The 13,606-nt window shown below is 41.8% G+C and overlaps 1 protein-coding gene across 1 annotated transcript; it reads right to left on the reverse strand.

Annotated features, from left to right (window-relative positions):
- Nucleotides 1–265: 265 nt before the first annotated feature.
- LOC310866796 (coagulation factor XI-like) lies at nucleotides 266–5,556 on the reverse strand (the record flags this gene model as incomplete). Its single annotated transcript, XM_083776543.1, has 5 exons — nucleotides 5,439–5,556; nucleotides 4,951–5,060; nucleotides 2,026–2,188; nucleotides 1,065–1,183; nucleotides 266–423 (listed from the first exon to the last, which is right to left on the reverse strand). Exons 1-5 carry the CDS (start codon nucleotides 5,507–5,509, stop codon nucleotides 266–268), a joined length of 621 nt encoding a protein of 206 aa, XP_083632669.1. The 5' UTR covers nucleotides 5,510–5,556.
- Nucleotides 5,557–13,606: the final 8,050 nt, after the last annotated feature.

Genomic DNA, 13,606 nt, shown 5'->3' on the forward strand with positions numbered 1-13,606 from the left:
GCTTCTTTTTTCTTTCTTTCTTTCTTTCTTTGGTGGCAATTAAAGTGCCACTAATAAAATGGTTCCGCCGAAAAGTGGTGAAAGGGTAGTTTCCTGAAATTCTCCAAACTTTCCTCCACACCTAAAACAATATATTCTCAAACCATATTTGACAATATTTCATCCTTCAATACAGTATCTGTATGATGTGTGGCTACTGTACTACATATGTAAACACACGCACACAGTCATATTTATACTGTACATTACACTACAGTCAGTACACTCACCTCTTGTCGGTGTCAGTGAAGTAGGTGAAGAAGGTGCAGAGTGGATGCCTAGAACACAGGCTCAGGCAGTGTTCAGGTGAGACTGCGAACAACATTTCAAGGTCGTGTCCTGGCATCTCAGTGTTTAGCTTCATCTCGGTCGGACATGTTTTATCTATGCACATAAATGCAGTGTGAAAGCTGGCACATGAAAAGGACCATACACGTGTTTTTGCCTGTTTAGCCCACTGACTGATGGTGAATATTTTCTAAAGCAATTGTTTTCTTTTCAAATGCGTGTTTTCTAACTTCTAGGTTTCTGTTAAGTTCAGTATGGTATCAACTTACAGACTTTTCACCCCCACCGCGCCTTTTCCATCTCGCCCCACTACTCTACCTAGCTGTAAATAACAAACATAATTCATGTTGGTGATTATATAAAAGGTATTATCATATGAATTTATCATTGTTAAATTCACTCTGTATATCCACGGGCGTAATAGCATGATGATGATGATGCCATTACAAAACATGGGCTACATGGAAGAAATGTGTTTAATAAAACAAAATTAACTGCTAGAAGGTCCTAAATTAACTTAATTAAGCAGTCACCGTCTCTGTGTCATGTTATTCTTTCTTAAGTATAGATATCGACTACTATTCAATCAAATAAATCTGTATACAAGATCATTTCAGATTTCAGAGAGGGAGGGAAATACTAACTGTTAACTACATTAAAACATTTTGTGGGGGCGGGTTGGTAAAGGGGCGAGTCATTTGGTATTCGTTTGATGTACTTTGTGTGTGTCAACATACGTGTTTCATTGTGCTTTCCTTCATAGAGTTTGTGGGAGAACCCAGAGAAATGTCCATGCATTGCATTCATCGCTGGAAGTTTGGGCACTGTCCAGCTGAATTTCAGATGACACTTGTGTCTACAAACAGAATTCCCACAATTAGATCAATAATGTTTCTTGTATAAGAGAGAAATGTATTTCCAAATATAGTCCATTTATTCTTTAATAATGTTTGTATAGATTAACATTACCACATAAACGCTATAGGTTATTTTGTTGACCGGGGCTCTATGCTAGGTCCGCTCCTTTTTTCCCTCTACACTAAATCTCTGTGGCAGACAATATGATGTACAAGCTCATAATTAGATACATTGTGAGTTTGAAGATCATATCGTAAGTCATTGAATCAAATTTTACATTGAACTTATAGTCAATCATCCATGGAGACGTCTCCATAGAAATGCACGTGTGCCTTCATTTTAGTTGGTTCTCAAACATGTTCTCATGTCAAGGACCCCCAATTGATATGTCTTTGGCCGCGGACCACCATTTGAACAATGTTTTAGGCCTACCAGTGACTCTCATGAGACAAGAGTGACTCTCATGAGACAAAATGTGTCAATTTTGGATGTTTTTCTTTTTAAATCATGACATATTACAAGCTTGTAGATCAGCTGAAACATTTACTTATTTTACTGGCGACCCCGTATAACTCTCTCAAGGACCCCTGGGTGTCCCTGGACCCCACTTTGGCCCCTTTTGCGCCAAAAGAACTTTGGTTCTAGAACTTTGGTGCTTTCACGGAACGGCCATGTTTTGGTTCCAGTTCCAAACCAATTGTTAGGGTTCTGAACCAATACATTTTCAGTGGAAACACTCTGAAGTCCGAACTGGTTCAATATTAGGCAGGAATAAATAACCCAACCGGTACAACTCCGGTGGAAAAGGGGGCTTAGAAAACCAGTACTATATAAATGTACCTGATACTCTCCTGGTGGAATTGTTTATTGATGTATGTGAAGAAGCCACAGCCAGGGTCATTGGTGCAGGCTCTCTGGCAATGCTCCTGGTCTTGAGTGAACAGGCTGCGGTAGTCTCCCCCATAGAAGTCTATGTTCTCGTACACCGTAGACAGACAGACATCTGGACAGACCCAACCAGAGAGATAGTTTCATTTCACTCATTTTTCATTTGCATAGAAAGAATTGATTTGGACATCCACAAGTTGCAGTAACAATATACAGTTTTATGCAGGATTGCAGGGAACGTACAAATTAATGATGATGATGATGATGCTGCTGCTAAACATGGTAACCTACAAATTAGATGAAACTAGAAGTGAATAAAATAATCATTATAAAATAATCATACAAAATCAAGGCAGGAAACTTTCAAGAGTTACTTAAATCATAACCGTGATTTAGTTAATCTGACCTCCTCTGGGAGGTCATTCCAAAGGCTAATTATAATTTGTCACAAGATGGCTCACCGAAAATAGCCAATTTTCAAGTTAACATTGTTAGCTTGAAAATTGGCCCTAATGGAAAACGCGAGAAAAGAAATAATATCCGCACACTGTTTTGAATGCTCCCACAGTGAATTTAATGTACAACGTGTCGACCTGAAATGGTCTCCGTCAGGTACATACACGGTGAAACATGAAAACGCACCATCACTGTTCAGCCTAGATTTAACCACTTAAGTGGTTAAGAACAAGCAGCGAAGCATCATCAGAGCCAGAGGAGTTATGGTGTAGCTAGCTAGGGTCCTGACCTTATTGAGGCCTAATAATACAAGCTTTAATTCCAAGGTAAGTCTAAGGTGATTATAATTTTTTATATAATTTTTTTATCTTTTGACTTTTTTCTTTTTCAATTCCAGGTTAGTCTGAATTCGTTTTTAAAGTGACTTTTTTTATATTGTTTATGTTTCGAACTCAGTTTTAGATTACTTTATTAGTTGGTCTTGCACTGAACTTTGGACTTTGCACCATTACAGCACTATTGCACTTTGGGTTATTGTACACAGTATGGTTATTTATTTGTATGCCAGTGGTGAAGCTCTAAACTGAATTTCGTTGTTTCATGCAAGCAATGACAATAAAGATCTATCTATCTATCTAGTTGTAGTTTTTCATTATAATATGGGGTAGTCCGGGGTGAGATTCAACATCAAACAAAAAGTGAAAATAGCAGATCTACAAGCTCACATGTCTTGCTTATTTTGAAATATCCACATGTTGACAAACTAGACATAGTTAATGTTCTGGACACTTTATTGAATATCCATAGAAATTCTACCCAAACATTGTGAAATATACAGACTCACGGTGTGCCCCTTAACACTATTTAGATAGTCTTGAGAAAAAATGCTGCAATTTGTCCCAAAGTGACTGCAAAGGATTGCTGCCATTTGTTTCAAAAAAGCTTTATAACATGTATATAAGGACGCAATGTCATGACATAGCTCGTTTACTAAACTCTGTGTACCCCCTCCAACTGTATATACTTTCCCCATTGGTTATTATTAATCATGATTAATTCATTTTTAACTGTGATTAATCTGACCATGACAGTGTTCCGCCATTTGATGCTTACGCAGAAAAACATCAAATCTGTGCCTGTGTTGCTGGACCAAATGACCACAAATGACCATATTTCTTACGTCATCATTAAGAGCTAGTCATACACATACACACCACGTACTCTGGTCCCAGCAGATCAGGCACAATTTGCTTTTTTTTTTTTACTGATTATGTATATAGTATACGTATGACTAGCTCTAAATGATGACGTAAGAAATATATATAGTATATAGGCATATACTATATACGTATACATATATACTCTATACTCTATACTGTATAAAGTGTGTAGTTGTAAGTTGATTAGCGGTATACTGTGGTTACTTTGCGCCAAAAACCGTGACAGCTGTTCCGCCATTTGATGCTTATGCAGAAAAACATCAAATCTGTGCCTGTGTTGCTGGACCAAATGACCACAAATGACCATATTTCTTACGTCATCATTAAGAGCTAGTCATACACATACACACCACGTACTCTGGTCCCAGCAGATCAGGCACAATTTGCTATTTTATTTTTTACTGATTATGTATATAGTATACGTATGACTAGCTCTAAATGATGACGTAAGAGATATGGTCATTTGTGGTCATTTGGTCCAGCAACACAGGCACAGATTTGATGTTTTTCTGCGTAAGCATCGAATGGCGTAACAGCTGTCACGACGAAGGAGACCAGGCGAAAACATTACTTGCGCGCTCTGCTTGCGCAAGTAATAATGCCAATAATTTGAATTTAATTGAACTGACATTTCTGGCCTCCTACCAGCATCCCTATTCCCTACCTGTCCACTAGATGGCACCATGTATGCTTCCCTGCCTACCTTACTCCAAATGTCCCCAGTGTGTTCCCAAGTCAGTGTGCTATCTGTCCCACCATGTTATATGCAGCTTTCCTACCTGAGACATCACCATGTGAAATACATGATGCTGGGCTTGTGATGGCTAACTTTATTTTTGGCATGACATGTACATACAAAATTAGTGTTCAATAATATATATCGCCATAACCACAACAGACCTAGCCCTAAATGTGTAACGGTAGCCTAATAATTGACTCCTATGTCCACAGTAAATTAGTTTGTCTAAGCAAGAAGATGATAATCTTGGCCTGTTATTTTGTGTATTACTAGTATTTCTGAAACCTATACTGCATTTGACTGTTTTTCCATGGACTGGATTTTTGTTAAAAGTCCTATCACCGTGCACATCATAATGCATAGCCAATGAAAATGCCAGGGCAGGGTGCTTATGACCTTGTTACAGGACTCACATTTGTGCAGAAAAGACAGAAGACATGAAACGCATGGCTGTGTTCCTACCATGAGAGCAGTTTTTATGACCAAAGGCGAAGCCAGAGGTCAAACCCAGTATTGGATGCTGTGACGTGGGCTGTCCATCGGTAGTGATCTTCAGGTAGCATTGGAATTGCCTGGAGGAAGGAAGTGTTGTATTAACATACTTGGACAATTTTTTTATGTATCAATTAAAAAAGTTACATAGTACACAATTGCCTGTAATAGTTTCATCAAACCCTTATGATATATTACCAGATATACATTTGTGACCATCTGTGAGATTAATTATGTGTAGTGTATTGACAAGTTCGTTCATCCCCATAATGTAGGCCTACTACATTCAGTCTTTAGGCATACGTTTAACATGGCCACAGGTTAATGGGTAAGATGTTACGTTTTCTTATGAACATTCAAATTAGCTGGATTTACACTTATTCTAGATAAAAAATACAACTGTTCTCATGCGTTCTCCTGCTGTTTGTATTGTCATGTAGGCTATAAGTATAACCTACCGGTCGTCCGCGGTCCAGTCAGGTCGTAGAAAGGTGAAGAAGGAGCAGAATGCATGCTGGGTGCACATCATCTGGCAATGTTCCGCATCAGGAGCAAACACGTGTGTGATCTCTGTTCCTACGAAATCAATGTTCTCATGGAAGTCTCCCTCACACTCTGCACACACACACACACACACACACACACACACACACACACACACACATACACACACACACACACACACACACACACACACACACACACACACACACATACATTTATAGCTACACTATAAAAGTGTGCTCCTCGGTGCGGCGCCAGTCCAGGTTGCCTACCCAGTGCCTAAAAAAATGTTGGAATTCAGTCACAGCCAATTTGGAATATGAGTTACAAATATGACTGATACATCTTATGACTCCAGAGATAATGTCTACTGATTTGTGTGGGAGAAGTTGCAAAAAGTATGTTTTGAAGAAAGCGTGTAAAGGCCGGAAACTTTAGTGTGGCATAAATGACCCTGCATGGTACGGTTAGTTACATGCCGAACTGTTTTTTTTTTTTTTCATAATAACTTTTATCCCACGATTTTTGCAACCCAGTTTTTTTCACCCAGTGCCAATTATCTAATTTAATCCTGGGCTCTACACTTCGTCTGCCAACCTGGGGGGGCAGCGGACTGACCTCATGCCTCCTTCTATGCATGGGGTCCAAGCTGCTTCTTTTCACCTGAATTTCCCTGGCCGTGTGTAAGGAACACGTTATTCCGACCAGTTCCTTTCTCCTCCATCAGGCGCCCCGGCTGGCCAGGGGGAGGTAGTTTTAGAGACAAGGATTACTGCATGTTTTTGTGAGGGTACCTACCCTAGGGGACACGGGGGAAGAACATGCAAACTCCACACAGAAAGGCCCTTTCGCCAACGGGGTATGGGCACTGATGACGCACGCGGAGGAGGGAACACACCCACAGCGTCCCCAGCGGGAATCGAACCCAGGACCTTCTAGCTGTGAGGCGACAGCACTACCGACTGTGCCACCGTGCCTACTCATGCCGAGCAGTTTCAACGGTGCCGGAGATTAGCTGTTCATAAACAGACAGATGGGCAGACTGAGGAAATAGCATATAGTCTCTGGCCTCCGGCCGGCCAGCCTGGAGGAGACACTATTATAAAAGAAGAAATGTTGTCATAGTTACCTGCACAAAATGGTGGGGGGCAGAAAAAACGAACACGGTAATCATGACACTCGTTGTCTGGTTGGACACGGAAGTCACAGGCGAATCCGATGGTTGCGTCATTCCTGAAAAAGAAAAGGACATTTTCACTTATAGGTTTTCACTCAGATTTGATGACAGAATGTCATTATAGGTAAAAATCTTGTGAAAATGTAGGATATGTGGCAAAAATAGCCGACCTAGGTCACAAAGCATTGTAGATTGAGATTTGAGGCTTAAGATTTTATGTTGAATTACTTAAAACAATACTTACACTTCAGGGATATCACCTGCTACAGCTAAAGTGAGTCCATCGAGAGTTCTGACCTCAATCGCAGAAGGGTTAGTACAAATCATCCCTGGGTAGTCAATGCGAAGGTATTCGACTAGCTCCCAGTCTCCAGTTCCACTTGGGTCATCTCTGTCAAACCACTCTGTCCAGCACCCTATATACAGTATGAGACATTAAAGACAGGAGAATCAGAATTTTTTTTACATCTTGAAGAATGAAAGACAACATATATAGTATGATTATATCCTGTTATAGCCGGTTCGCCCTTGCGTACTGGGAGAGTGCGTGCAAAGTTTCACGCCGTCCACGGTGCCAGGCAGAGATCAGCTGCCCACAGGCGGACGGCGGACGGACAAACAGACATTTACACATATAATTCACAATGTAAGCCAATGTCAATCCAGGACTCGGTACTGTCCATTATGCTCTCTCCCCCTCTCTCTCTCCAGAACAGACCTATTCCTCCCATAATATATACATTCCCCCAATTACGAATAATGCATTTCAGACCCTGGGATATAATGAATACAAACTTTCAAAATGCAAAAAGAAAGTTCTTACCTTGACCGAGGCAGTGTGCACACAAACAGAGCAGACCCAGTAGAACCCAATAAGTCTCCATCCTGCTGATTTCTGCCGAAGTCCACCCGAAAGCAGACAAAGTTTGCTTCAAGCTCAGCTGTACCTCAGCTGTAGTGTGTTGGTTCAGAGCATATGATCCCTATATATACTCTATTGGGGACAGACTCCCTGGACTAAACGTCTTGCTTATTGGTTCAGGGACAGGGCCATAATTGCATCATTGACATTAAACTGCACAAACCCGTTTGTCATTTTATCTCCCGATGATCGAGTTTCTCATAATATTGTGGGTCCCTGAATCTCCTGACCCCTGAGGGCCACGGTCAGCGGCCTGCATCGTATACCATGCTTATACAGGGTCATGTACAAAGAATAATGCCTCCAGTGCTGTATTGTCTTACAGCATGTGTATAAACTCAGTATTACACCATAGCTATAGCCGCACACACACACGCACACACACACACACACACACACACACACACAGTCACACACACACACGCACACACACACACACACACACACACACACACACACACACACACACACACACACACACACACACACACACACACACACACACACACACACAAATGTCCCTGTCAAACAGTTCTGTAGTCAGGTAAAGGTGACCTTTATGGTAAAGCAACTTCATCTAGATGTCTGTCTCATTAAGCTGCCTAGAAGGTAGGTTTTCTATTTCCAGAGAGGCAGATCTGTCTTATATCTCTCAGAATATGCTTTGTGGTAACATCAATAGTTTGAAACAAAAACTATTTTGAAATTACAAAGATAAATGATCAAATGACAGTTGTGAACTGCTATCCTGCCTCTGGCTATTGAGGTACGGTAGGTCAGTTTTCAGTGGTGCCAGAAGAGAATAGGTTACTGCATGTAATGCACAGTATGTGACCTGAATAACGTTGATAATGAATTTCATTTTATGTTTTATTGTTCCCTGTATGATGATCTGAGTTCCATTATTTGAGGCAATGCAACGACAAAAACCTGAACTATTCTGGGAATATTATGGTCAGAAGTTGGAGTGGTTATTTAATCATGAAGTATTTAAGACGGCACAGTTTGTTTCTAGAGCCTGGAATAGAAGACAATCTCAGTTCGTCCGTCCGTCCGTCCATCCGAACATAGGGACATAGGTTGTGACATAGGGACTGTAAGGGCCAAATGAGTACCAAGGTCAAGTACATTCATGTAACCTTGGGGTGGCGCTGTGTTTACTTAAAGTATCAAGTTCACAGGTATGGTGAGAGGGAGGATTGACCCGGAAGGGGCAAATGGTTTCGACCGCATGTATGCTACCACTGTCAAATGCTGTGTGGAGAAATGCGTGTCATAGAATATCCATTGTTTGTGTCACTCTATACTGATTATTGTTTCATTTTGAAATACCGCAGATACTGATGCCATACTCCGCTTGGAAATAAATGTGTCAAAGGCAAGAGCTGCCTGCCTGTGTGTTTATTACCGCATTGTGGGGCTGACACACAGAACAAACAGTACGGCATTTAAACAGCGCGTCGACCAGTTCAACTACGGGATCAACTCCTCGAGAGCTAAGACGGGGCTCTCACAGGGACATTGCTGTTTCTTGGAGTGGTTGCACCACTCAAAAAGTGGGTAATCTAACCCCACTCTCCCCTACTGCTGTAGGTGTCCATTCCCTTTGTCCAGGTGGTATGAGGTGTAATACCATAACAACAACACATATGGTTTACAATGGAATCCCTATGGAAGACCTAAAGCCACTCTACTATCACACACTATGACACTCGTCACTGTGCACTTTCGTCATGGTTGGTTGGCATTATTATTTATTGTTAAAACCTGCATTTGGAAACATCCTTCATATTTGTTATTTGTCTTATACATTGTCTTGGAACAATGAGCCTTACAATATTAAATATTTACTTGGTTCTCACCAAGTTCACTGCTTGCAATTATATCTCTTGGACAGATCTATCTAGGTCAGCACTCGTCCTATGGATTTACTAATTTCCCAAAATCAGTCAAAGGGAAAATATTAGACCCATTCTTACTACACATATTTGCACAAATAAACAAGTGCATGTACGCCATACAGTAATGCATACACACAGCAGCAGCTATTCATATGCAATAGGGTTGGTTAAAAGTAAAAGTCATTCAATTAAAATTGTTAGATGCAGCCCAACAAAATTAGGATACAATTATGATGATAGCATTTACAGTAAAGAACAGTGGAAAAGAAGGCTGAGTCCCCTCCCTCGGCTAAATCATGGTTGATTGATTTTATGTCCTTTCTGAAACTTGAAAAGATCAAATTCACAATTCGAGGGTCCTCTGACAAATTTTACAACCATTGGCAACCTTTAATATCGTATGTAAGCAGTTTAGAATCACTTTCACCTGACTGAAGACACATGGTGTTGGTGTGCGGATCTCTACCTGGTGCAATATATATAGCATAATATGTCGGAAATCATTACACATGAGAGTCGAGAAATGATCCAATTAAGCGCTTTACTTCTTTATGTATATATATATATAGTTTTTTTTTCTTTTTTCTTTCTTTTATATATATATATATATATATATATATATAATTATTTTTATTTAATATTACTTTGTTTTATTTTTATTTACCTGTTTGTATTACTGTTAATCTTACCCCCCATTGAAGTTGTTATTAACCATAACCATGTGATCCCTTTCTTTGTCTCTTAGTATCTTATCTATTACCCATTGGTTTTATACCTGTATATACTGTATGTTGTGTGTATTGCTTTGTACTCAAATTATTGTTTTTTATTTTTTATACCTGTGTTTGTAATTTGTTTGTATGTCTGGCCTCGTGGGGAAAGATGGTGGGTGGGTGGGGAGGACTGGGAAGGGAGTTGTGGGAGAAAATGTAAAAAAAACGAAGAGTCGTATTCTCTTTCTGTGAAAACTGTGAAAACTGATCCAACTCTTTGAATAAAATTTACTTAAAAAAATAAAATAAAGAACAGTGGAAAAACTAGACAAAGTGCCAATCGGCACAGGTCTCCACCAGGGCAGGTCAGGTTGTGGCCTCATGGTGGCGCTATAACAGGCTGTTGAGGAAGATTTGGGCCGGAGGTTCGTGTTGGAGGGATGCAGGTACAATGTTTTTCCATGTGTGCATACATAAGTTGTATACAGATCGATGCAGTTATAGCTAAAAACAGGAATTGGCCTGTTATAGCGCCACCGTGAGGCTGATTTTGAGGAATAAATTGTGGCATGTCGTCCTCGGCCTAGTGAAAATGTGCGTGTATAATTTAACGGAAATTGCACACTGTGTTTGTGATTTGTGGCCTTTTTTCGAAATGGACGAATCGTGTGAGCTTTGGAAGCCAATCTTAGCCAATCAGGATGGAAGATGGGAAATGGTGGCGCTCCGTGTTGATCACATGACTATGGAGATAGTGTATACCGATTTGCGTGAAATTTGGATAAAATCTGAAGGAGTAATAATAGAAAATGTGTTTTACATAAGTCGGCCTCCTGGTGGCGCTATAAAGAGCAGATGTGAAAAATCCCAGGCAAAGGTTTTTCCTTGGCCTCTAGGGAGTTGGCATACAAAGTTATCCACAGATCCATGCAGTTAGAGGTAAAAACACTTTTCGGCCAGTTATAGCGCCACCTTGAGTCTGAGTTGAAATTGTTCATGTGGCATTTCGTCCTCGGCCTAGTGGGAATGTGGGTGCACAATTTCACGGAAATCACGCGATGTGTTCATGATTTGCAGCATTTTGTTTGAAACTGAGCACTCCTGTGAACTTTGGAAGCCAATCTTAACCAATCAGGATGGAGTCTGAGAAATCTGAAAGACCGGTTTCGTTGAATGGCTCTAGAGAGACTGTGTACCAATTTGCGTGATGTTTGGACAAAATCTGTAGGTGTACTGTGCAAAAACTTGTTTTGCACAAAGCGGCCTCCTGGTGGCGCTATAACAGGCCGTTCTGGAAAGTTTGGGGCAGAGGTTCATCGTTGGCATCCAGGGAGTGTGTGTGCAAAATGTGGCATCGAGCGGGTTAACGGTGGCCGAGATTAGCTGCTCACGGACACACGGACGGACGGACACACGGACACACGGACGGACGGACGGACGGACACACGGACGGACGGAGTGCAAAACATACTCTCCCCACATGCCTTCGGCCTGGTGGAGACAATAAAGCTTCCTGGTGACACCGAATACTTTCTGGCATGAAATTACAACTTGGACCAAAAATGCTACTTCTTGTTATGAAGTATAACTTGGACAAAGGACACCTGGCACTCCTGAGTTTACACATGGTGTATGGTGCAGCACCGGAGGCATCATCCTTTGTAGGACTACATGCATAGACCATGAGATAACGGCCACCTGGGCGCGGACACGGACGCAAAAGTTATGGTAATGTAAGGAATCTCACTTGTCCCAGCCAGGTAAGGCCTAACACTAGTAGTAAATTATACTTAAAAGGTCCATACAGTCAAGTGTTATATGATGCTATTGTATGAATGAGGGGGCCCCATTTAGATAAATCAGAGTAGATAACATTAATAATAGTATATGTTATCTAAATGGGCCCCCGCATTTAGATAATGCGTGGACATTAGAACATTATGTTGTTGTTTTGCACTTGATTTTTGGATCCCTCCCTCTGGAAGCCTTATGGATAAACGGAGGATTTAAACACTTGCAGTAACATGTATCATGATGGGGGTTATTTTATGGACACGAATGAATACGCCCACTGTCTGTTATTAACGTTGCACTTTTTGGGATTCACATACAGTGACTCTGGATGCTCCCTCCTATCTAAAGGAAGTCCTCAACCACTCCCTCCTCTCTGGAAAACCCCTATCCCTATGACCACCATGACGGCATGACCCCTATCCCTATGACCACCATGACCCCTATCCCTATGACCACCATGACCCCTATCCCTATGACCACCATGACCCCTATCCCTATGACCACCATGACCCCTATCCCTATGACCACCATGACCCCTATCCCTATGACCACCATGACCCCTATCCCTATGACCACCATGACCCCTATCCCTATGACCACCATGACCCCTATCCCTATGACCACCATGACCCCTATCCCTATGACCACCATGACCCCTATCCCTATGACCACCATGACCCCTATCCCTATGACCACCATGACCCCTATCCCTATGACCACCATGACCCCTATCCCTATGACCACCATGACCCCTATCCCTATGACCACCATGACCCCTATCCCTATGACCACCATGACCCCTATCCCTATGACCACCATGACCCCTATCCCTATGACCACCATGACGCCTATCCCTATGACCACCATGACCCCTATCCCTATGACCACCATGACCCCTATCCCTATGACCACCATGACCCCTATCCCTATGACCACCATGACCCCTATCCCTATGACCACCATGACCCCTATCCCTATGACCACCATGACCCCTATCCCTATGACCACCATGACCCCTATCCCTATGACCACCATGACCCCTATCCCTATGACCACCATGACCCCTATCCCTATGACCACCATGACCCCTATCCCTATGACCACCATGACGAACCGGGCCTATCCCTATGACCACCATGACGAACCGGGCCTATCCCTATGACCACCATGACGAACCGGGCCTATCCCTATGACCACCATGACGAACCAGGCCTATCCCTATGACCACCATGACGAACCAGGCCTATCCCTATGACCACCATGACGAACCAGGCCTATCCCTATGACCACCATGACGAACCGGGCCTATCCCTATGACCACCATGACGAACCGGGCCTATCCCTATGACCACCATGACGAACAGGGCCTTCTACTCAGCTGCTCCTCGGCCCTGGAATGCCCTCTCTGACCATCTCTGAGCACAATCCGTTTTGACACTTTTATAGTATATAGTTGGGAAGGTGGTCTCTTACCATTGATCTGAATCTTATTCATTTGAATCATTTCATTGTTTTTATTATTATTTACTACTTAATTTTTTTTCTTTACCTTTGTGCCATGTACTGTAGCACTTTGAGATTTGTGTCAAATATAAAGTATAGATACTCCAGGTCA

The sequence above is a fragment of the Protomyctophum parallelum genome (assembly GCF_964188405.1).
Source record: "Protomyctophum parallelum genome assembly, chromosome: 1".
Classification (NCBI taxonomy): domain Eukaryota; kingdom Metazoa; phylum Chordata; class Actinopteri; order Myctophiformes; family Myctophidae; genus Protomyctophum; species Protomyctophum parallelum.